The sequence below is a fragment of the Cyprinodon tularosa genome, unplaced genomic scaffold (assembly GCF_016077235.1).
Source record: "Cyprinodon tularosa strain WSP-4 unplaced genomic scaffold, ASM1607723v1 ctg210, whole genome shotgun sequence".
Lineage (NCBI taxonomy): Eukaryota > Metazoa > Chordata > Actinopteri > Cyprinodontiformes > Cyprinodontidae > Cyprinodon > Cyprinodon tularosa.
The window spans coordinates 112402-136092 of record NW_024038779.1 but is presented as its reverse complement, the minus strand read 5'-3'; the positions used below and the strand labels follow the sequence as shown (position 1 = coordinate 136092).

The 23691-nt window shown below is 37.3% G+C and overlaps 2 protein-coding genes across 9 annotated transcripts in view; one reads left to right on the top strand and one right to left on the bottom strand.

The window, feature by feature from the left end:
• The window catches only part of LOC119783782 (deleted in malignant brain tumors 1 protein-like), a 143752-nt gene extending 133064 nt beyond the window's left edge, over nt 1-10688 (bottom strand). For 3 of the 8 annotated variants that reach the window (XM_038285450.1, XM_038285458.1, XM_038285451.1), the window contains exons 1-14: nt 10602-10688; nt 10413-10442; nt 10018-10116; nt 9874-9912; nt 8153-8251; nt 8009-8038; nt 5620-5718; nt 5459-5500; nt 3893-3991; nt 3732-3773; nt 2214-2312; nt 2053-2094; nt 540-638; nt 379-420 (exon numbers count right to left, since the gene is read on the bottom strand). In XM_038285450.1, coding sequence (XP_038141378.1) covers nt 379-420; nt 540-638; nt 2053-2094; nt 2214-2312; nt 3732-3773; nt 3893-3991; nt 5459-5500; nt 5620-5718; nt 8009-8038; nt 8153-8251; nt 9874-9912; nt 10018-10116; nt 10413-10442; nt 10602-10653 — 913 coding nt within the window. In that variant the 5' untranslated portion in view covers nt 10654-10688. The remainder of the gene's footprint in view (nt 1-378; nt 421-539; nt 639-2052; nt 2095-2213; nt 2313-3731; nt 3774-3892; nt 3992-5458; nt 5501-5619; nt 5719-8008; nt 8039-8152; nt 8252-9873; nt 9913-10017; nt 10117-10412; nt 10443-10601) is intronic. The other 5 variants (XM_038285452.1, XM_038285454.1, XM_038285455.1 and 2 more) reach the window with 5 other exon arrangements.
• Nucleotides 10689-18845: 8157 nt separating this feature from the next.
• agt (angiotensinogen) lies at nt 18846-23691 on the top strand. Its single transcript, XM_038285480.1, is given in 8 exon segments — nt 18846-19000; nt 19962-20395; nt 21244-21283; nt 21286-21609; nt 21695-21819; nt 21924-22072; nt 22914-23070; nt 23146-23691. Coding segments are annotated over 7 exon segments (1383 nt in total). The 5' UTR covers nt 18846-19000; nt 19962-19984; the 3' UTR covers nt 23323-23691.

Genomic DNA, 23691 nt, shown 5'->3' with positions numbered 1-23691 from the left:
CACACATTCATAACCGGTCACACCATGCACCACATATCCATTATATCTCCTACAACTGTATTGTTTTATAAGTAGAATGGAACTGTATGTATTTAATTGCCTTCATCAGTCTGTATCTATATTCCCCTTTGGTGCATCAGAAAAAGTCTAAGTCTTTGATTTGTGAGACCCCAGGACTGAATCCCAGATGGGTCTGAAGGGGCTTTAGCTGCAAAAAAGAATTGACCTGTTATGTGTTCCAGTAGTAATTAATTGCTGCTTCGAGCCCTAATTATCATTTTCATTCATCTTGTTTTATTCACAATCTGTCCATGTAAAATAAATATATGCAAAAAGAACAACATTTATTTACTTGAAGGTTGTTTAAAACTCTCGTACCTGTGGTTTCCTGGGGAACATCAGTGGACCATCCACACATAGCTGCATGAATCAGAAGATACACTGATTATTTTTATTTATTTCACAGTGGAAACCACTGCAACAAAAACATTTCTGATAATGGAGGCAAAAATAATGCATGCTGCAGAGTTTTCACTTACAGTGGTAATCATGACAGCAGTTTCCATTCCACTGACATGAGGATGAGCAGGAGCAGCTTCCCATATCATAACCACAGTTGTAACGACAGGAAGGCGGAGCTGTGAGAAAGGAGTGAGGTGAATGGATATAAAAAATTATCATGTCATCTATTTTTAAGCTTGTTTCAAGAAGTTTAAACATACTTGTTCAGCTGCTATTCTTTAAAACATGATATCATCAAATTCATTTTTTTCCTTTTAAAAATTTGATATGTGTTGTTTCATCATGTTTTTTTTCTATGTAATTATTTAAGAATTTCACTTTAGCTTTATTTTAGCTTTATCAACAGAATTTTCAAAATTAGAAGTTTTCTGTTACAAAATGCTACAGCATGTATGATTTGAAGGCAGGACTAAAAATAGATTTTAAATTCTGCATGATATAAAAACCCTAATAATAAAGCTCCATTATATGGTAGATATTGAAAGCCCCATGTGTTCCCAGCAGAGATCTTTCTTCTCCATGGAACAAACTCTCACTTACAGTCTTTGACATAGTCTCTATGTTAGACTAGAGACTAGGCTTAAAACCCAGACCAGATCTAAAGTTTTACCTTTCCATGAGCTTATACTTAAAGGATCTCATGTAGCTTAGCTTATTCTGAGCTATTTCTGTAGGTAAGCTGCTATATTCTAAGGATGCTAGAAGACAAATCAGCTTTTTTTCCTTCCTTTAATTTTGTGGGGGGGGTTTGTTTTTAACTTTTGTCTTAAAGAAAAACATTTCTGATTTAAATATAAAAATGATCATGACTGTTATTGGGGCTTCCAAACAGATCCATTTAGGTGCTGAGAGCTGGTTCAGATCCTCTTTGTTATCCTATTCATGACGAGCCTAAAATTTATTGTAACAGATATGCTGACTTCTAGAAAGCTGTTGTTTGGTTTATTACCACCAGCATACCGTAAGCTATGACAGCGCAGCAGGGATGAATATAGCAAAAGATATCAGATCAGTTGAATAATATATGGAAAATGAATGAATACTGAAACAAAGTGAAAAGACACGGTTAAACAAAATTACAACAGCCCCACACTGACTCTCTCATCAATGAGACAAGTGAGTGCGCACCTGTATATTTACCTCTGTGATGCGCACACTTTCATAACCGGGCACACCATGCACCCCATTTCCATTATATCTCCTACAACTGTATTGTTTTATAAGTAGAATAGAACTGTATGTATTTAATTGCCTTCATCAGTCTGTATCTACATTCCCCTTTGGTGCATCAGAAAAAGTCTAAGTCTTTGATTTGTGAGACCCCAGGACTGAATCCCAGATGGGTCAGAAGGGGCTTTAGCTGCAAAAAAGAATTGACCTGTTATGTGTTCCAGTAGTAATTAATTGCTGCTTCGAGCCCTAATTATCATTTTCATTCATCTTGTTTTATTCACAATCTGTCCATGTAAAATAAATATATGCAAAAAGAACAACATTTATTTACTTGAAGGTTGTTTAAAACTCTCGTACCTGTGGTTTCCTGGGGAACATCAGTGGACCATCCACACATAGCTGCATGAATCAGAAGATACACTGATTATTTTTATTTATTTCACAGTGGAAACCACTGCAACAAAAACATTTCTGATAATGGAGGCAAAAATAATGCATGCTGCAGAGTTTTCACTTACAGTGGTAATCATGACAGCAGTTTCCATTCCACTGACATGAGGATGAGCAGGAGCAGCTTCCCATATCATAACCACAGTTGTAACGACAGGAAGGCGGAGCTGTGAGAAAGGAGTGAGGTGAATGAATTTTGAAAAATTATCATGTCATCTATTTTTAAGCTTGTTTCAAGAAGTTTAAACATACTTGTTCAGCTGCTATTCTTTAAAACATGATATCATCAAATTCATTTTTTTCCTTTTAAAAATTTGATATGTGTTGTTTCATCATGTTTTTTTTTCTATGTAATTATTTAAGAATTTCACTTTACCTTTTTTGTTTTTTAACCTCAATAATATTTTCGAAATTAGAAGTTTTCTGTTACAAAATGCTACAGAATGTATGATTTGAAGGCAGGACTAAGAATAGATTTTAAATTCTGCATGATATAAAAACCCTAATAATAAAGCTCCATTATATGGTAGATATTGAAAGCCCCATGTGTTCCCAGCAGAGATCTTCCTTCTCCATGGAACAAACTCTCACTTACAGTCTTTGACATAGTCTCTATGTTAGACTAGAGACTAGGCTTAAAGCCCAGACCAGATCTAAAGTTTTACCTTTCCATGAGCTTATACTTAAAGGATCTCATGTAGCTTAGCTTATTCTGAGCTATCTCTGTAGGTAAGCTGCTATATTCTAAGGATGCTAGAAGACAAATCTGCTTATTTTCCTTCCTTTAATTTTGTGGGGGGTTTTTGTTTTTAACTTTTGTCTTAAAGAAAAACATTTCTGATTTAAATATAAAAATGATCATGACTGTTATTGGGGCTTCCAAACAGATCCATTTAGGTGCTGAGAGCTGGTTCAGATCCTCTTTGTTATCCTATTCATGACGAGCCTAAAATTTATTGTAACAGATATGCTGACTTCTAGAAAGCTGTTGTTTGGTTTATTACCACCAGCATACCGTAAGCTATGGACAGCGCAGCAGGGATGAATATAGCAAAAGATATCAGATCAGTTGAATAATATATGGAAAATGAATGAATACTGAAACAAAGTGAAAAGACACGGTTAAACAAAATTACAACAGCCCCACACTGACTCTCTCATCAATGAGACAAGTGAGTGCGCACCTGTATATTTACTTCTGTGATGCGCACACTTTCATAACCGGGCACACCATGCACCCCATTTCCATTATATCTCCTACAACTGTATTGTTTTATAAGTAGAATAGAACTGTATGTATTTAATTGCCTTCATCAGTCTGTATCTACATTCCCCTTTGGTGCATCAGAAAAAGTCTAAGTCTTTGATTTGTGAGACCCCAGGACTGAATCCCAGATGGGCCTGAAGGGGCTTTAGCTGCAAAAAAGAATTGACCTGTTATGTGTTCCAGTAGTAATTAATTGCTGCTTCGAGCCCTAATTATCATTTTCATTCATCTTGTTTTATTCACAATCTGTCCATGTAAAATAAATATATGCAAAAAGAACAACATTTATTTACTTGAAGGTTGTTTAAAACTCTCGTACCTGTGGTTTCCTGGGGAACATCAGTGGACCATCCACACATAGCTGCATGAATCAGAAGATACACTGATTATTTTTATTTATTTCACAGTGGAAACCACTGCAACAAAAACATTTCTGATAATGGAGGCAAAAATAATGCATGCTGCAGAGTTCTCACTTACAGTGGTAATCATGACAGCAGTTTCCATTCCACTGACATGAGGATGAGCAGGAGCAGCTTCCCATATCATAACCACAGTTGTAACGGCAGGAAGGCGGAGCTGTGAGAAAGGAGTGAGGTGAATGAATTTAAAAAATGATCATGTCATCTATTTTCAGGCATATTTAAAAAAGTTTAAATATACATGTTCCACCATTATTGTTTAAAACATTATATAAATGCACAGAAAATTTTAAATGTTTCATGATCTGGGTAAAATTTTCATTAAATTCATTTTTTTTCTTTTAAAAATTTGGAAATGTGTTGTTTCATCTTGTTTTTCTTTTCTATGAAATAATTTAAGAATTTACTTTACCTTTTTTTTTTTTACCTCAATAATATTTTCAAAATTAGAAGTTTTCTGTTACAAAATGCTACAGCATGTATGATTTGATGGCAGGACTAAAAATAGATTTTAAATTCTGCATGATATAAAAACCCTAATAATAAAGCTCCATTATATGGTAGATATTGAAAGCCCCATGTGTTCCCAGCAGAGATCTTCCTTCTCCATGGAACAAACTCTCACTTACAGTCTTTGACATAGTCTCTATGTTAGACTAGAGACTACATGTAGGCTTAAAACCCAGACCAAATCTAAAGTTTTACCTTTCCATGAGCTTATACTTAAAGGATCTCATGTAGCTTAGCTTATTCTGAGCTATCTCTGTAGGTAAGCTGCTATATTCTAAGGATGCTAGAAGACAAATCTGCTTATTTTCCTTCCTTTAATTTTGTGGGGGGGGTTGTTTTTAACTTTTGTCTTAAAGAAAAACATTTCTGATTTAAATATAAAAATGATCATGACTGTTATTGGGGCTTCCAAACAGATCCATTTAGGTGCTGAGAGCTGGTTCAGATCCTCTTTGTTATCCTATTCATGACGCGCCTAAAATTTATTGTAACAGATATGCTGACTTCTAGAAAGCTGTTGTTTGGTTTATTACCACCAGCATACCGTAAGCTATGGCAGCGCAGCAGGGATGAATAAAGCAAACGATATCAGATCAGTTGAATAATATATGGAAAATGAATGAATACTGAAACAAAGTGAAAAGACACGGTTAAACAAAATTACAACAGCCCCACACTGACTCTCTCATCAATGAGACAAGTGAGTGCGCACCTGTATATTTACTTCTGTGATGTGCACACTTTCATAACCGGGCACACCATGCACCCCATTTCCATTATATCTCCTACAACTGTATTGTTTTATAAGTAGAATAGAACTGTATGTATTTAATTGCCTTCATCAGTCTGTATCTACATTCCCCTTTGGTGCATCAGAAAAAGTCTAAGTCTTTGATTTGTGAGACCCCAGGACTGAATCCCAGATGGGTCTGAAGGGGCTTTAGCTGCAAAAAAGAATTGACCTGTTATGTGTTCCAGTAGTAATTAATTGCTGCTTCGAGCCCTAATTATCATTTTCATTCATCTTGTTTTATTCACAATCTGTCCATGTAAAATAAATATATGCAAAAAGAACAACATTTATTTACTTGAAGGTTGTTTAAAACTCTCATACCTGTGGTTTCCTGGGGACCATCAGTGGACCATCCACACATATCTGAATGAATCAGAAGATACACTGATTATTTTTATTTATTTCACAGTGGGAACAACTGCAACCAAAAAATTTCTGATTATGGAGGCAAAAATAATGCATGCTGCAGACATTTCACTTACAGTGGTAATCATAACAGCAGTTTCCATTCCACTGACATGAGGATGAGCAGGAGCAGCTTCCCATATCATAACCACAGTTGTAACGACAGGAAGGCGGAGCTGTGAGAAAGGAGTGAGGTGAATGAATTTAAAAAATGATCATGTCATCTATTTTCAGGCTTATTTAAAAAAGTTTAAATATACATGTTCCACCATTATTGTTTAAAACATTATATAAATGCATAGAAAATTTTAAATGTTTCATGATCTGGGTAAAATTTTCATTAAATTCATTTTTTTTTTCTTTTAAAAATTTGGAAATGTGTTGTTTCATCTTGTTTTTCTTTTCTATGAAATAATTTAAGAATTTACTTTACCTTTTTTTTTTTTTAACCTCAATAATATTTTCGAAATTAGAAGTTTTCTGTTACAAAATGCTACAGCATGTATGATTTGATGGCAGGACTAAAAATAGATTTTAAATTCTGCATGATATAAAAACCCTAATAATAAAGCTCCATTATATGGTAGATATTGAAAGCCCCATGTGTTCCCAGCAGAGATCTTCCTTCTCCATGGAACAAACTCTCACTTACAGTCTTTGACATAGTCTCTATGTTAGACTAGAGACTAGGCTTAAAGCCCAGACCAGATCTAAAGTTTTACCTTTCCATGAGCTTATACTTAAAGGATCTCATGTAGCTTAGCTTATTCTGAGCTATCTCTGTAGGTAAGCTGCTATATTCTAAGGATGCTAGAAGACAAATCTGCTTATTTTCCTTCCTTTAATTTTGTGGGGGGGTTTGTTTTTAACTTTTGTCTTAAAGAAAAACATTTCTGATTTAAATATAAAAATCAACATGACTGTTATTGGGGCTTCAAAACAGATCCTTTTAGGTGCTGAGAGCTGGTTCAGGTCCTCTATGTTGTCCTATTTGTGATGCACCTAAAATTTATTGTAACAGATATGCTGACTTCCAGAACGCTTTTGTTTGGTTTATTACCACCAGCATAAGCTATGACAGTGCAGCAGGGATAAATATAGCAAAAGATATGACGTCATCTGATTAATATATGGAAAAATAGCGAAATAAAATAAAAAGAAGCAGTCAAACAAAATTACGACGGCCCCACCCTGACTCTCTCATCAGTGAGACAGGTGAGTGCGCACCTGTACACTTACGTCCATGATGCACAAACATTCATAACCAGTTTCCATTATATCTCCTAAAACAGTATTGTTTTATAAAATGAATAGAACTGTATTTAATTCCCTTCATCAGGACTGAAATAATCTGAACGTTTCTACTTAATCTTCATAATAGAATCTCAAAATATTCTTTTCGTTTTAATTTTATATGATAAAGCAAAACACAAACATCTCTGACTCATCTTGCATCCTGGTTACTTAGACACAAGGATATGCCTTTGGCCGACTCAAGTTTTAGCCTACTCTCTGTAAGACATCTAAAGCTCAGTCTTACTGAAACTAGTTCCTGTTAAAACTGCATTTCTCAAATTGTTCCAAATATATTTTGTAGGACTCAAGTCTGGTCTTTGTTTCAGAAAGTATGGTACAATCAATTCCTTTATGGCACATGCCACATGTTTAGAATTGCCTACTTATCTAGTTTCAAGTGTTTTGGACATAAGCTTTGCTCAGCATTCCTTTCGCTATGGCTTTCTTCTGACCATCATAAAGTTCAGATTGTTAGGTGGGCAAATGGAGGTCCTCTCAATAGATTCTCTCAAGGCTGTAACTCTTCCAAAATTCCTCGTGCCTCATTATATCAATGATTTTTTTAAACATGACTGAAATACTGTTAATGCTTAAACATGTTTCTTTCTTCCTCTTCACTATCTGAGAACCATCTACTCTCGAATTGAACCGGGTTTAATCAAATAATGATCAAACCTTTTCCAATTTGGAAAATTTCTTTCCATGTGATGAATCTTCTAATTTGCAAAGGCCTATCTATCATCCACACATGAATGTTTTACGGTTTGGTCATTAGACTATGATCTGCATAGTAATAAAGGCAAACAGGACAAAAATGGTTTGCACGTGTTGGATCGTGAATTGCGAACTCAAACCACTCTGCACCTGCTTTGAACATCTGCTCTGTGCATGCAAAAATGTTTGTATCTGTTTTAAGATGTAAAAACCTTCTGAAGATCAGGCCCTAAGTACCTAATTTGTGAGACCCAGATTTGACTAGAAGATGTGTCTGGAAGGGCATTATTGGTTTAAACTCAGCCAGGATTATGGTGAAAGTGGTAAGGAAATGTTACTGCAAGCCCTAGTTGATCATTTTAATCATCATATTATGTGCACAATCTGTCCCTATAAAATACATTTAAAAAAATAATAAAATTTCTTCCCTTGAAGAATGATTTAAAACTTTCTTACCTGTAGTTTCAGTGATCCATCCACATTGATCTGCATAAATCAGAAGATAAAGTGATGGTTTAATTTCACAGAGAAAACTATTGCAGCTAAACCATTTCTTGTTATGGATGCAAAACTAATTGATGCTGCAGAGTTTTCACTTACAGTTGTAATCATCACAGCAGTTTCCATTCCATTGACATGAGGATGAGCAGGAGCAGCTTCCCATATCAGAACCACAGTTGTAACGGCAGGAAGGCTGGGCTGTGACACAGGACAGAATAGTCCATTAATTCACGAAAGTATGCAATGTTTGCTTTTCCAACAGTCATTTATAATTACATGCCTGTAAAATAGTCAAATAATTGGAACTTTCAAATTTTATTTCCATGTCACAATCCCAAGAAAGCTTTTCCTAGTAACTTTATATGTTTAAGCAACATATACCGTAGCAGTGTATATGACTGTATCATTTGTACTGAAATAAATAAAAGTATGTGACAAATCTTTACGTGTTTTGCCCTCCATGATCAATGTTTTATAGATTTGCAGACAGAGTTCTAATTTTTAGGATATGTCTCTCCGATCTCTATCCATGTATAGAGTCAAGTATACCTACTGTCTCTAAACATCTAAATTTCAGTCGGACCGAAAGGAGTCCCTCTTTGAACAGCATTTCTCAAGTCTTCCCAAATAGATTTTGTCGGAGTGACTCAGTTCTGTTCATTCTAGCAGAAAGCATGATGCAAACCGTTTTTTAGCTCCTGCCACATGTTTAGGCTGCCCCCCTCCACTGTCTCATGTGGGTTTTTTTTATGATACTCGTTGTGGGGTTTTTCTTTAACTATGCTTTCTTATCACTATAAAGTTCAAATAGATGTCCTCTCAGATTATCTCAGGGCTGTAGCTCCTCCAATATTCCTCTCTTTTTATTCTCTGATTAAAGCCTGTTAATTTAGCTGCATTACCATTTCTTGGTGAGCGTTTTGCCATAATCCTTATGCTTTAAGTGGTTTGTTTTGCCAGTTTTGGGTACTCTAGCCAAGGTGAGTTTTGCTGCGTCAAACTGAGTTCTAGTCAACCTGAGTTTTAACTTTGTTTTTTGTCTTTGCCTCTCGGCAGGAAGTCATCCTGCAAACTGGATTTTTCGGACCTTCTCTCTCTGAAAGGATCAACTGAGCTACAAACTGAGCTGGGGTTCAAACAGGAGGTTTGGATCCACTTTCCCCAAGAGATCGTTTGAGCTTCGCACTGAGAAAGGAATTTATCTCCACTACGACCCGTTTAAGTAGGCTACCGCAGGAAATCTGAGTGTCAGTCAGTTTGTCCGTTCACCTATAACAACCGCATTCTGGGTAAACCCTGTTCCGCCCTCCACCGAATCAGACAAACACTGGAACTACAGAATACAGACTGGAGTCAAGGATTCAACAACTTCTCTGGAAACGTGAGTCAGCAACCAAATCCTCTTCTCCAAGTTCACGAGTCAAATTTCCCACTGAGCCTGAACTAACCGCTGTGTCTTCCCCTCACTTTTCAGTTCCGGTTGAGCAGTGTTCAGAGCAACACTTCTCTCTGAATCATCTCTTCAATAAAACCTGTTAAACCTTTTCCCTGGTCTCCCTGTTTGGTCCTCTGCATTTGGGTCTGAACCTTAGTAAAATCATGACAACTTCATCAATTATATACTATCCACACAGAATGTAATGGAAGTTGCAGTTACAACAAGATAAAAACGTGGAAAAGTCTAGGAGGTGCAAATACTTTTCCAAGGTACTATAAAGGTGTCTGTTTTGGTTGTTTTTATAATTTCAGAATATCACAGTGTATAAAAACCTGAGCTCATTAATATTCTCGTATAAAAACCTCTGGAAAGATTGTCTTACTTGGGGTAGGATACTCGGTGGTGCCGTAATCACAGTATGCTGCATAAGACAGAGATAAAGGATTTGTTACTATTATTTCACAGCAGTGTTTATAAGAGCTTTAATGAACACTTTCAACAATTAATCTGTTCAGGTTTCACTTACAGTAGAAGTCATCACAGCAGTTTCCATTGTATTGGCAGGAGCTGGAGCAGGAACAGCTTCCCAGGTGGTTTCCACAGTTGTAGCGGCATGATGGTTGAGCTGGAACACACAGGGTGTTTAGGTTATTGTTGCCTATTGACAGGAGAGCTAACAAACTCAGCTCCCCATGTGGTTACTACAGCTGTATTGATGAAACAAGCAGAGCTGAGAGAAACAGGTTAAGACTGAGGTTTAACAACACCAATCTGTTGTAGGAAGATTAACTGCTGACTAAGGCAGAAAATACAGAAGCATAAATTCACATCAAAGTAATTCAAAATACATGAAACAAACAGGTTTTGAACCCACATTATGGAAAAAGTTTTTAAACTAAGTAATATTGTTGAACCTCATACCTGTTTCTGTATAATATGTGGTTGTCTGACCTGGAGGGTTTAAACAGACTCAGTGTTAGTCATAGCATGAACAATCATCTCAAAATGTATTGGTATGATTTACAGAAGAAAATGCTCACTTATTAAGATACTTATAGCATAAATCTATCTTCTAAGAAGAAACTGATGTTCTAAATAACTGCATGTTACCTTGCACTCCTTGTGCAAAGAGCACACAGCAAAGACACAAGAGAGCCCTCATGGTCAAACTGTTCCCCAACTTCCAGTCTGCTTCATGTCCTGATCATTGCAGCTTATATGCTCAGCAGCACACTGGTTAAAGCAGTCATAAAATGTTGATGTCACCAAACACCTTAATGAAACATTATCCGGTATCAACTTGGTATGAGAAACCCACAGTTGGTTAAATATAATAAATGGTGATTAAATAAATTATTCACTGGATGCTTCAGGATGTGTTCAAAGGTAAATGCTTGGACAAGATTTCATGAGGGATTTGTGATGCTTACAATAGGACTGGATAAGTCTGGAGTAAATCCATAAAGGGATACAATAAAGAAGTAAAAAAAAAAAAAAAACATAATTTTACTGCTTCAGCCAAAAATATCCGAAATACTGTCTGAAACCACTTGGAGACAGCTGTATCAAGAAAAAAGAATGTGAGTTGTTCAGACCATGGATACAATCCTATAGAAAAGAATTTAACCCTGCAGATTTTTCTTTTTTTTTTAGGAGGGGGATGTCTTCTTTTAATACTCTTATATGTTCCAAACTATCACATATATTAATTTTCAAAAAAATTATGAACAGAAGAAATATTAAATTATGTTTATTAAAGCAAAGAAAGCAATCTGAACCATCCTGGTCCTAGATCCCTCCTAAGCCTAGCAACTGATGGCTCCACCTGCTATCAAGCATTTGCCAAAACTGTTCAGGATATTTGAACATGACCAGACTGTTTAAGGTCATAGTATCTCGATTGCATTTAAAATAGAACCTTTACTTTACCACTCCAGAAACCTTTATGTTTTGTTTTTTAACCTTTTCAGATTCTAACTTGTTGATGTGGCGCGGGTCTTGGTCCTGCTGCATAACCAGTGTATTTGGGTTTAATATCATACACTGATGTCAGGATACATTCTGGTAGAGAGCAGAGTTCCTGTTTATATCAACTGTGGTAACAAGATAAGCAACCTCAGAATTACTCATTACCATCATTTTATTCGACCTTCTGTAGGACATTCTTTTTTCTAAAATGCCGTGTTAGTTTTATAACAAGATTCTCACTTTCCATGAATATCAGCATTTGTCTTGCTAGGCTTCAGACTTTCAGGAAAAACCTTATTTGAAAGGTTTCATGCAAATATGAAAGGCGCTCTTTCTTATTGTTTACTTTGCACTTTAACGTCAGATAGGACAAGTGAGGCCTGGGATGGATGGATGGACGGACGGATGGATAACAAAGATTCAAGAATAGTTAAGTGTCATTGTAATTTATAACGTATTTGAAATAAAATTTCAATTAGAACATAAATACAGATGAAAGCAAACACAAAGATTTTTTTTATGTCTCAGTAGAAAGAATTCGGATGCTGATGCATGTACAAAATACTTTTCATGACTGGCTGTTAACATGTTTTTGTTGTTCAGCATTCAAAACCCTAGAGCAGACCTATGACCTCACTGGTGGATCAGTATATTACTTCAGGGGTTGCAGCTGCACTGCAAAAAAACAAAAACAAACGTTGAATGAGCTCAAAACTTTAAGGCAACAAACTTCAATAAAATTTTAAGTTGGGCAATTAAACTAAACATTTCAAGTTTTGCTTTTGAGTTTATTTAACTCTTAATTCTAAGTTTTGTCAACTCAACTCTGAGTGGTACTAACTTCTTTTAGGAATCCAGTTTGTGTGGGTTGTTTGTGTGTTTCTTCTCTCTCCACCACCAGGTGGTGCCCTGTCCTCGTTGGGCCTCCCTGGACACCTGCGGCTCGTTGGTTCATTACTGGAGGAGTATTTGAGCAGTGGGCTGTCACTACTTTGACGCCAGAGTGCTTGCCAGTTTGAGGTACTCCAGCCAAGCTGAGATTAGCAGAGTCTAACCTGAGCTTTGTTTCTCTGAGTCTTATGTTGTTTTTCTCTTTGCTCTTCGACAGGAAGCCTTCCTGTGTAACTGGATACCTGGATCTTCTCCCCCTGGAAGGATTTACTGAGTTCACACTGAGCAGGGGAAAACCTCCAAATGATCCGTTCAAGTTACTGTCGGAAATCCAAGTGACAGTCATCAAGTGACATTACTCCTCCGGGTCCAACATATGTCTACCTGTCCACTCTCCAACTAGTTCCCTTTTCTCTGGATAATCCCACACATACTGGATTCAAGGATTGACAAGAGCCCCCTCAAACGTGAGTCCCTCTCCAGCATAATTCAAGCCGCAGTCTCATTTCCCACGGTTGCTGAATTTATCTCTGTGATCTCCCCTTCAGACTTTCCAGTTCCGGTTCATCAGTTCACTCAGTGCCAGATCCAACCTCTGTTCATATTTCATCAAATAAACCTGTTAAACTTTTCCTTGAGTTCTGAGTGGTTTCTCTGCATGTGGGTCAGATTCCTTAAATCAATCATGACAACTTCTAATTTTACATTGTAATAACTTTAAATCCTTAATTCTACTAACTGCATTAAGTTGTGTACACTTCTAATTTTACATTTCAATAACTTTAAATTCTTTATTCTTCTAACTCTTTTGTAAGTTGTGAAGACTTCTAATTTTACATTGTTATTACTTTAAATATTTATTCTACTACCTCTCTTGTAAGTTGTACTAACTTTGAATTTGTATCAATAATTACAGAAATGTATGAATATCTACAGATGCAAAATGAACACTGATCGATACTATGTGCCATTTTACAAACACTGAAGCTTAATTACAACACCTTTAAGGAAAACCCAAGAAAGTGGAAAATAGAGTGTGAGAAACAGGAAGAGAAAATTCATACATGTCTGCTGGACAAAAGGAACCTTTCAGAGGTCAACAATTGCAGACCCAACATTATAATTACTTGTGGATTCATTCAAGGAGTTTGATTTTGGGGGATCTGAACCTTGCAGAGAGATTTTTTACCAAGATCCAAGAAAACCTTTTTAATAGTTTCAAATGTGTGCCTGAGATCTTCTGGGTACTTAAGGTTTAAAGCATAGATGGGTCCAAAGAGGTAACCAAAAGCAGTTGGCAGGTCAGGGAGATCTTGAAGGACAACCTCTTCTTCCACAACAGCAACACTGACAACACTTTGAGGAGCTACTCTGTTGTCATCTTCCAACACAGTGAGGATGCCCATTAAACAACGTACAATACTGCACAACCCAACTTAGAATAACATTCTCATATCATTTAAACCTGACTTTAGGTTAAAAGGGTTACTTACCTGTGTGGACTCCAGCTCGAGGCAGTTCAGCAACAATGAGGCCAAGTGAAGAAAGTTGGCTTTCCCGCATTTCACTACAAAGAAATAAAAGTTTGCAGAACTCTTGTCCCTTGTATTGAATTCCAACTTAAAGATTTATGTACTAACAACTCACCAAACTGTTTCACTGTATATAACTGGCTTGCTTTGTTGCGCTAACAATTTTTATTGCCTCAAATGTCAATAATTTATATTTTAATGTTCAACCAACTTAAATTACTGTTTTAGGCCAAAAAATATAAAAAATATAAACACATTTTTTTTTTTTTTGCAGTGTACTGATTATGGTAACAATTTATTATTTTATTTTTTAATCAATCACTTTACTTTTGAGTTATTTAAGATTCCTCAATAAAAAATATTTTGAAGTAAAATATATATCAGTTTTCTAAAAGAATAGGAAATAACCAAAACATAAAAAAAGGCTAAATCCACTACTTACATTATTACGGTTTCACCAGGTCTTATTTATACAAGTATGTATACTTACAATTATTTTGGGTTGTTCTCTACTTTTGCTTTAACAGCTTAAAAATGGGATAGTAGTAGGTGTTATTTAGGAGGGCTATTTCTATATCGGTTTAACCAAGTGAAGCTAAAATTAGCCTCTTGAAGATTCTCGGGTAGAAGATATTTACAGGTATATTTTAATCCTATATGAAAATTTTTATATTGTTTATACAGTTTTGGCTTATCTATAGTGCAGAACAGGATAGTCTTTCATCCTGTTTTGCCAGAGAATGTATTGTGATTCTCCACAAGGACCTGTTTTTTTTTTTTTTTTTTATCACCTTCCTTTTTTGGTTACTGTGACGGACTGAATGTTCTCAGGAGATTTAACAAGCGCTGTAAAACAGTTTTTTATTTCCTCTTTATGAGGAAATAAACCCCCTCTTGTTGAATCAGGTGCACATTTTCCACTCTAATACCAGAGATGTACCTTTTATTATAATATGACAGATTTAAAATTCAACATGTGCGCGCTGTTCGATTTCCTCCCAAATTATTTGTTTGCTGTTGGAAATAACAGGAGGAACAAGAAGCAGAATTTATTCAGATATCTGCACCATTGCAGTGTGACTGAAAGTAAAGGGGAGAGAGACATGATGCTCCACAGCTAAGCTGCGATGGCTATGGTTTACATCTTTGCTAGAAGCTAAAACGTTGCTCTAGTGCGAACATGATCACTTCTCTGACATTGCTGACACTTTGGTCAACCAACACCAAAAATTATATTTCTATAGAGATAATTGAAAACTTTTAAACCAGGAGCAGAAATGGGTGAGCTCTTCTTAAAGACTGAAAACGAAAACAAAAAATATCCTGATGCATCTAAACAAGCCAGGTATATTAAAAAAATGTCAAGCTAGTCCTCTGGAGTGGTTTTTCATTTGCTTATTTTTCTCCCTTGACGAACCAATCCAGAGAACTATATCAAATGTATTGATGTAAACCAAAATGGTGGCAGTAAAGGATATAAACTTTTATCTTTTCTTGTTGGGCACCTTTTAGTGTACATCAAAGTTGTTGTTTTTTTTTTTTTCCTCAAACAAACATGTTTCACTGACTGCAGAATAGATCAGTGAAAATTAAATAATTGATTAGTAATTAATCCAAGAGGAGCACAGGACAACTTTACACAGCAACTGGAGGGTTCAAGCTCTGGATCCAGCTTTCATTGGTGTAGTCTGTGTATGTGCAAATAGTTTTTGTGGCCTTTATTTAATTTTGGTCTTAAGAAGGCAGTGGGGAAATGTTTATTGTGTTAAATTACAACGGTTGGATCCTTTTTAGACATTGCTACCAGCATTTTTGTATTTTTCGACTGGTGCTTTAGTTATTTATCTTTGTGATGTACTCAAAGTCATTGAGATTGGAATATTTCCTTACCATTAACCTAATCTTTAGCTCCCTTTATAGATTCTCTCTTGAATTTAAGCCAGGCATGACATTTCACCCACATTGCCTACTGATAGTGGTCAGAGCGGTGGCGCCAATGCATGGCAGCCTTGCTTCTGTCAGTGAGCCACATGGAAGCTGTGACTACAATGTAGTTTGCCACCAACGCTGTGTGAATGAATGGCTGAAAGACAAAATGTAGTGTAAAATGCTTTGGTCAAGTCTCCTGACTTGAAAAGGCACTAGATATATAAGTACAGACCATTTTTCCACTTTGGGAACCTCTAGGTTAGGGTAAAAATTTATACAGTAAAGCATCAAATACAAATCAAAATTTGGTTTAAGAAGCAACTCTTCCAAACGCATTTGGGAGGATCTTCAATTTCAGTCTTCCTGTGTTGCTTGGAACAACTTTAAATGAGTCAATGCTTAGAAGGTCAAGAGTTTATCACAGGGCAAACTGAGCAACACACGCCTACATGAAATGACAACTTGTGTACAGAAAATATCAGGTACATGTTTTTGGACAGTTGGGGGAAGCCAGTGGACCAGGAGAGATACAGTCTATGCCCAGGGAGGACATGCACATTCACAGCAGGACTCCAGGAATCTCTTGCTACAAGACAAAATGCAACAAACTGCATCACTGTAACTTCATGTTGAATGTGTTTGTATGTGGCCATAAATGGTTGATAATGAAGCATAAACTTTACTCAACTCAACTCTCTATTTATTACTCAACAAAATATATAAATAGATATAAATACAAAAACAAATAAAAATGAACTTTAAGTGCAGTTAGGCAGAGGAACATTAAAACAGCTCAAGTAAAAGTAATAAATAACCCTTCAAAGTTGCGATAAATGATACGGAAAAAGATTATCTGACTTTGGGTTTAATTTTCCTTTCCTACAACCTAAACCTGCTGACTGTCAGACATGTAAAATCAGTAAAAGCACTGATATAGAACAATTTTGACAATATGAAGTAGAACAGGAATTTGATAAAGAAACTGTCATGAAACGAGGACAGATGGACCCAGAATTCAAGGAGAGACAGTCAGTAGGAAAGTTCAAACGTTTATTAAAGAAAACAAAACTAAAGGGGAGCTGTGGTTCGCGAACACTGCAGGCGGGGGGGCAGGGCACCGCCCAATCTCAGACACTCTGTAGTGGGAGAAACACAGGTAAGTGATCACGATCATCTGACAGAAGATTATCTGAGTTGGTCACTTACCTGGTTTAACAGTCCAGACCACGAGTGTCCCCAGTGCTGCAGTCCCAGAAGTCATGCTGGAAGCTGATCCTGGTCAGGGATTCAGAACAGACAGGAACAGACAGAACAGGCAGGATCCAGATCAGGCAGGAACAGAAACAGGTGGCAGGATCCAGACTTCCAGGCATCCACAGGCTCCCAGGAGGGTTCAGAGTCTGACTGGGACCAGAAGCATGACCAGGTGGTCACGCACAGGAGCAGACAGGACGAAGTGCAGACAGGCAGGCTCAGTGGAAGAGGGTAGCCGAGACAGGACGTGGAACCGGAACTTGAAGCAGGACTTTAAACTGGTCTCCTCCCTGGAGCCAGGCTTATTGGATAAAAACTGAACCTCCCCACATATTGAGCCAAAAACCCAGAGGACTCCGCAGGGGAGGAACAGTGGACGATCAGGAGACGAGATAAACACAAAAACCCTCTCTCCACTGGCTGCTAGGATCCAGGACATGAACCATGAACTAAAACAGAACAGACAGACTGACAGAAAGACAAGCAATGATCTGGCCCTGAATGCTCAGGCTGAACTGAATTTAAACCAGAGGAAAAAGGTGTGGGGAATAAATTGAAATAGAGGCAGGGAGAGAAATCGGCAGGTGAGAGGAATTACTAATTAGGGAGAGCAAACAGACCAGATCATGACAGAAACACTTCATGCCCTGATCTGTCAGAAAAGTCAAAAACCAAATAAGCCAGAAAGTTATATGAATCTAGGCAGAGACCAGCTTCTAAGAAGATAATAAAAACATTGGGGAAAAAAGAACACATTGGTAACATTGCATTTTAAAAAATGACATGTAAAGAAAGAATACTCCTTTTTGCAAACATCGTGTTAGGATCCGCTGACACAGACAGGCATGTGTTGCCTTTGTAACTGCTTTTCATCAATAATAAATATTTAATGACATATAATAATGGTGGTAATGGGGATTTTTCTTCAAAAAGAAATAAATAAAATAAGTATTTATTAAATTATGTTTTTTTGTTTTTTGGAAGCTGTACGGACACAAAAATCTAAATAATTTTTGTGGCCTTTTTTGCAACAATTGTATCATATCGTTTTTAGACATTATTGACCAGCATTTTAGTATTTTTCCACTGGTGCTTTAATTTATTTATCTTTGTGATATACTCAAAGTCTGATATTGGACCATTTCCTTACAATTACCCCAATCTTTAGCTCCCTTAACAGATTCTCATTTGAACTTAAGCCAGGACTCTGGTGAAAGTAAGGACCGTGCACAAAGTAAGGACCCATTTATACAAGGATGAGATTAAGTGTAACCGTAAAGAGAATTGGTTGTTTAAGCTGTGGATCCAGAGTCAGCATTTTGCGAGAGAATAAACAATAATTTTTGTGTGACACGTGACGATGTTGTAGCTCAGATGAGATCAACAGCAATTAGAACACAAATGGTATTTATTCCTGCAGGGTTGTTTATTTTTTGGTGTAACCTCCAACGAGAACTTCAGACATTAATTTCTCTGTATGAAAAAAGCAGATTAATTTTTGTTTTCTCTTTTCTCATCGCTTGCACCTCAGCGTCAACATTGTGACGTTGATATCACTCACTGGTTTATTTGCTTTGGCCCCCATGCTGATGAAAACTACTTCCATCCTGCTGGAAACAAACATTTCCACCACATGATGGTATTTCAGACAGAATAACAACATTGGAAAAAAAATACAAACATGTTGAAGTGTTTCCTGGTAAACTTATGGAATTTTACCCCCCTCTCTTACTTCTCTCTGTCAGACCTCCTGATAAATCTATTGCAGTTGCTCATCAGTACAAGGCGAACTATGATTCATGACAGTAAAGCCCCTGACTCAGTGTATCTTTGGTTAATGTGTAACCAATGCTGCTGACCAGCTGGACATAAGTAAAGGAGCAGAGTACAGAGGACCTCATTCTGAACCTCACTCCTTCACTGCAGACCCACAAGGTAAGTGGAAATGTTGTCTTTATCCCATATGAGATGCATGAGATTTTGAGTCCTATGATGAACTAAAGAGGTTAGATACCTGAAATATTATAGAAAATCTTTGCATTTACAAATTTTAAGTTTGAAAGAAAGTTTTGTTTGATGGTAAAGTGCAAAAAGAATACACTACGAATACAAAGTGTTATTGTCTGAAGGTTAGTTTGATATAAATCATTGCAGCTCAGTAATGTTCTCAGTTACAGAGTGGCTGTTTGCACTTTAGGCGCTGTCTTTATTGATCAGAAACCAAGGCCGTGTTCTGTACTGCTGCGCGTCTAAACAGCTGAGAAAAACACGTTTGCACAAGAGTCCATCAGTCCACACATTCAAATCAAGAGATACAATTCTGTTGTTGTTTTTTTATTATTATTATATTCACGTAAATTTTACATATAGGCTTGAATATGTATACCCATACTATTATTACATCTTTTTCAGCAATTTGCAAGGAAATTACACGCTCTTTGAATTCATCAATAATCCTGGAATCATGCCTCTGGCTGGATAGACCGCCACTATTGGTAGAATTAGAAGAGTGCTATCAAATGGCTGGTATACAACATTCCTAAATCCCTTAGGATGTTTATTTTTGTTTATGTCTCATAGGAATATCCATCTTTTTTATTTCAAAAGTAAACTATAATTCCTAAACAATGATACACCTGTCAATATCCAGTCTGTCCCAAAGCTCAAACAAAGAAAGGTAACTGAGCTGTCTGTTAGCTCGACCTGAATCCGTCAGTCAGCCTTTCCAGCTGACCTCTCAAGGACCCAAAACCAGATGCAGCCAGAGTTGTGATGAAACCAGTTCTTATGACCTTATTCCAGTTTTAGATAAACTCAAGCTCAATGTCCTTATAGAGATGGTGGTTTATGACATAAAACATGATGCACTGAATAACATGTATGTGTTTACCAACAGAGAAACAATCATCAAAAGGAAAAATGCTACGATCACATGTGCTGGTGGCCCTGATATGTTGCTCAGTGGCTGGAAGCCAAGCCAACCGTGTCTACATTCACCCCTTCCATCTTTTTGCTGTTGAGAATGTCAGCTGTGAGACATTGCAGAGCTCAGCTGATAAACCCTTTGAGACAACCCCTGTGGGATCCCTTGACATCGAGGTTTTGACCCCAGACAGCAGAGACCTTTCTCTTTTGGACACACAGAAGCAGAACATGACAGAGAGGACCGCGGTCCTGTCTGGACTACTGAACCCTCTGGGCCTGAGGATGTACCACGCTCTCAGCAGGAAACAGAACAACACCAACACCCTTTTGTCTGCTGTCAACACTTTCGGATCACTTGTTGCTTTCTACCTAGGAGCTTCTAAGAAGACGGCACGCTCTTATCAGGTGCATGTCTTTGAATTGTTATACACAGGTAGTTTTGGGACATTTGTATTACTGTAATTTTTGGACTATTAGCCGCACCTGAATAGAAGCCGCAGAAGCTAAATTGCATGATTTGTACATATACAAGCCGCACCAAACTATAAGCCGCAGGTTTTTTATGTTTAAATACCATATGATTCGTGCACAGAGAGGATTGTTGGGAAAGAGGAAACTGTTTGGGGAAGCTTCTAATTATTATTTCTACCGGTACGTTTGTTTTCCATAATGAGGGTGTCACACAAACTGTCTTGCACTCGCAATGTCTGTCTTTCTCGCTGTTGTTCTGTCTCATACCACTGGCGGTAGAAGTCTGCGGTAGAAGTCGCGGGAATGCGGAGGACCTCCGCATTACCGTACTTCTGTGTTGAAGCAAATGTGACGTCAACATGGTGGATGGTAAAATCAATAGATGTAGGTATTACCCTAGTGGCCGTTAGCTGTAAAAGTCCATAGATAAGCCGCATGTTATATAAGCCGCAAGGTCGAAAAATTGGGAAAAAGTCACAGCTTATAGTCCGAAAATTACGGTATTACACTGGGGGAGTGGTGACCTAGTGGTAAAGGCATTGTGCTTGGGTCCCAGAGGTCCTGAGGTCAAGCCCCACTCCCACGGACGCCACTCTGAGTCCCTGAGCAAGACCCTTAACCCCACACTCTTCCCCAAGGGAATGGCTTAAATGCAGAGAGTTAATTTCGTAACTTTTTACTTGTGACAGTGTAATGACAATAAATTTGAATTCTTTTCTATTATATGTTTGGAAAACATAATTTAGTTTTAATTAAAGGATAAAATCCTTTGCTTTCTTTAGGAATTCCTTGGCCTCAGCAGTGGTACCGACAGAGAGGACTGTGTATCTTAGTAGATGGACATAAGATCCTCAGTACACTACAAGGCATCAACTCTCTAGTCGACGATGGGCCTAGAGATGAAATCACTACCCAGGTGTGGGCTTTTCCTCGCAGTGATGCTCAGCTATCCAGAGACTTTATTCAAGGAACACAGGACTTCTCAGATCAATCTTTTATCCGAGGTGTGGACTTCTCAAAGCCTGAAGAGGCGGAGACCCTGGTGAACAGCTTTGTGCAGAAAACGTCAGATGGAAAAGTGAACAATGTCTTCAAAGACCTGCACCAAAGCAATAACCTTCTGTTCCTGTCATCCTTCAGCTTTAAAGGTTTGCTCCTAGTTTCCAATTTAATTATAACAGTAATTACTGACCTAATTAAACCTGACTTTGTTTTCTGTTTGTTTCTGCTAAGGTAACTGGTTGACAGCTTTTCAGCCAGATAAGACCTCCATGGAAGAGTTTCATGTGGATGAAACAACAAAAGTGATGACTTCAGTAATGACACGCACAACTCACTACCACTACCTGAACGATAAGGTACAACGTCTTCAAAGTTTCTCTTATTTCACGTATTCATGGGCTAATGATGCATTAGATGAACATGGAATTTGAATTCTCTGCTTTATGCTATTTCATTCAAGGTGAATAGGTGCACTGTTGTGAAGCTGTCACTCAGTAAAAAGTCCTACATGTTGCTCATTTTACCTCACAAAGGAAATACCCTCGATCATGTAGAATCCAAACTGCTCACCAACCTCATGCATGGCTGGCACAGGAACCTCCAGGAAGGGTGAGAGAAGAGAGTTTATCAAACTTGTGTTCTCCTGTTTTTCTCATGCTAAATTTAGCACTGAAGGTGTGGTGTTAAAAAAAAACAAGGTGAATTTGCTGAACGCTGTGATGCTTGCTGCTATAAGAAATGCAAGATAATAACAGGTTTCTTCCTATCTCACTAATTTAAATACCAAAATAACATTTCCACCATTAAAGGTCAAACAGCCAATGTGTGCAGCTGGTTTAATTAGATAAAAATGGCCAGAATTTCTATTTAATAGCTTATATGTGAATATTTTATTACATTTTATATTGGAAGATGTCATATTGAGGGCTACTCTGCAACATCTGTCTTTCCCAAAGTGGAATTGCTGATTTTGGCAGCTTTCTTGCTGTATTGGTAAAAACAGGATAAAACACAACATATTACAAGTAGCTACCATACAGGAGGACCATTTGTCACTTGCTATTTTATGCATTTAACCAACAGAGGAAGGTTTTCATAAAGGAGATTTTCATAACTATTTTCAAAGGGTTTAAAGGCAAAACAAAACAAGTGTAATGAAAAGGTTTCTATCAGCAATTTCACAATGTCTTGTCTGCAGAGCAGCCATACTGGGAGATAAGATTGGAACGCATAAAGCTCTTGGCTCTAGAAAGTTACAATTGTGGGTTTATTGGGCATTCATTGTGATTTCAAATAGGATTTTAAACAGAACACAGTTTTGCAGTCATTGTAGAGGGGCATCTGTCTCAGTTCTTCAATAAATCTGTGTAACAGAAACAAAGTTCTTGACTGAGGGAGAAAAGATTTAGATTATACACTTTCTAATTTTTAGATATTTTTTCTTTCTTAGTTTGTTGGAGCTGTCTCTCCCTAAATTCTCCCTGTCTTCTGTGATTGATATCCGCGACCTTCTGATCACCATGAATCCGCCTCTTGAGCCCACACTGATTGGCTCCCAGGCCGAGTTCAGCCGGATCAGCGACATCAAACCTTTCTCCATAGATAAGGTAAACTAGACGTACAGTCATGTTCATCCAGTCGGTGTGTGTGTCTCATTAATAACTCCTTCCCTCCCATGTCAGGCAATCAACAATGTGATGTTTGAGATGTCAGGAGATGGAGCAGAACCTCAGGACATGGTCCCAGAACCAGGCATCGCTCTGAAGCTGTCCATCAACAGGCCGTTCTTTTTTTCTGTTATAGAGGAGTATTATGGATCCATACTGCTGCTGGGCAAGATCATCAACCCCACTATTTAGAGGTGTTTAATACTGCTGATGCATCTGAAAAGAATGTTCAAACGGTAAAAAAGAGAGATGACGCTAAAGCCAAATAACTCTTATAGTATTCAACAGTGTTATGGTTATTAAAGGTCAGCACACACAGTTACTGGAATCACCAGGATTCCCTTTATATTATTTATGGATAGATTCTTAGGCTGACTTCTTACTGCTGACTTGATTAAAACCTGTTAGCCTTTGTTTTTGGAAATATTTACATTTACTATAGTTTCAAATAAAGTAGTTATAGTTTACTATTTGAAGTTAATGCCTTGAAATATTGTAATTAAGAGTTTATTTTTGTTTATTTGTGATAGCCTAAATAAAACTTTAACCATTCCCAAAGGA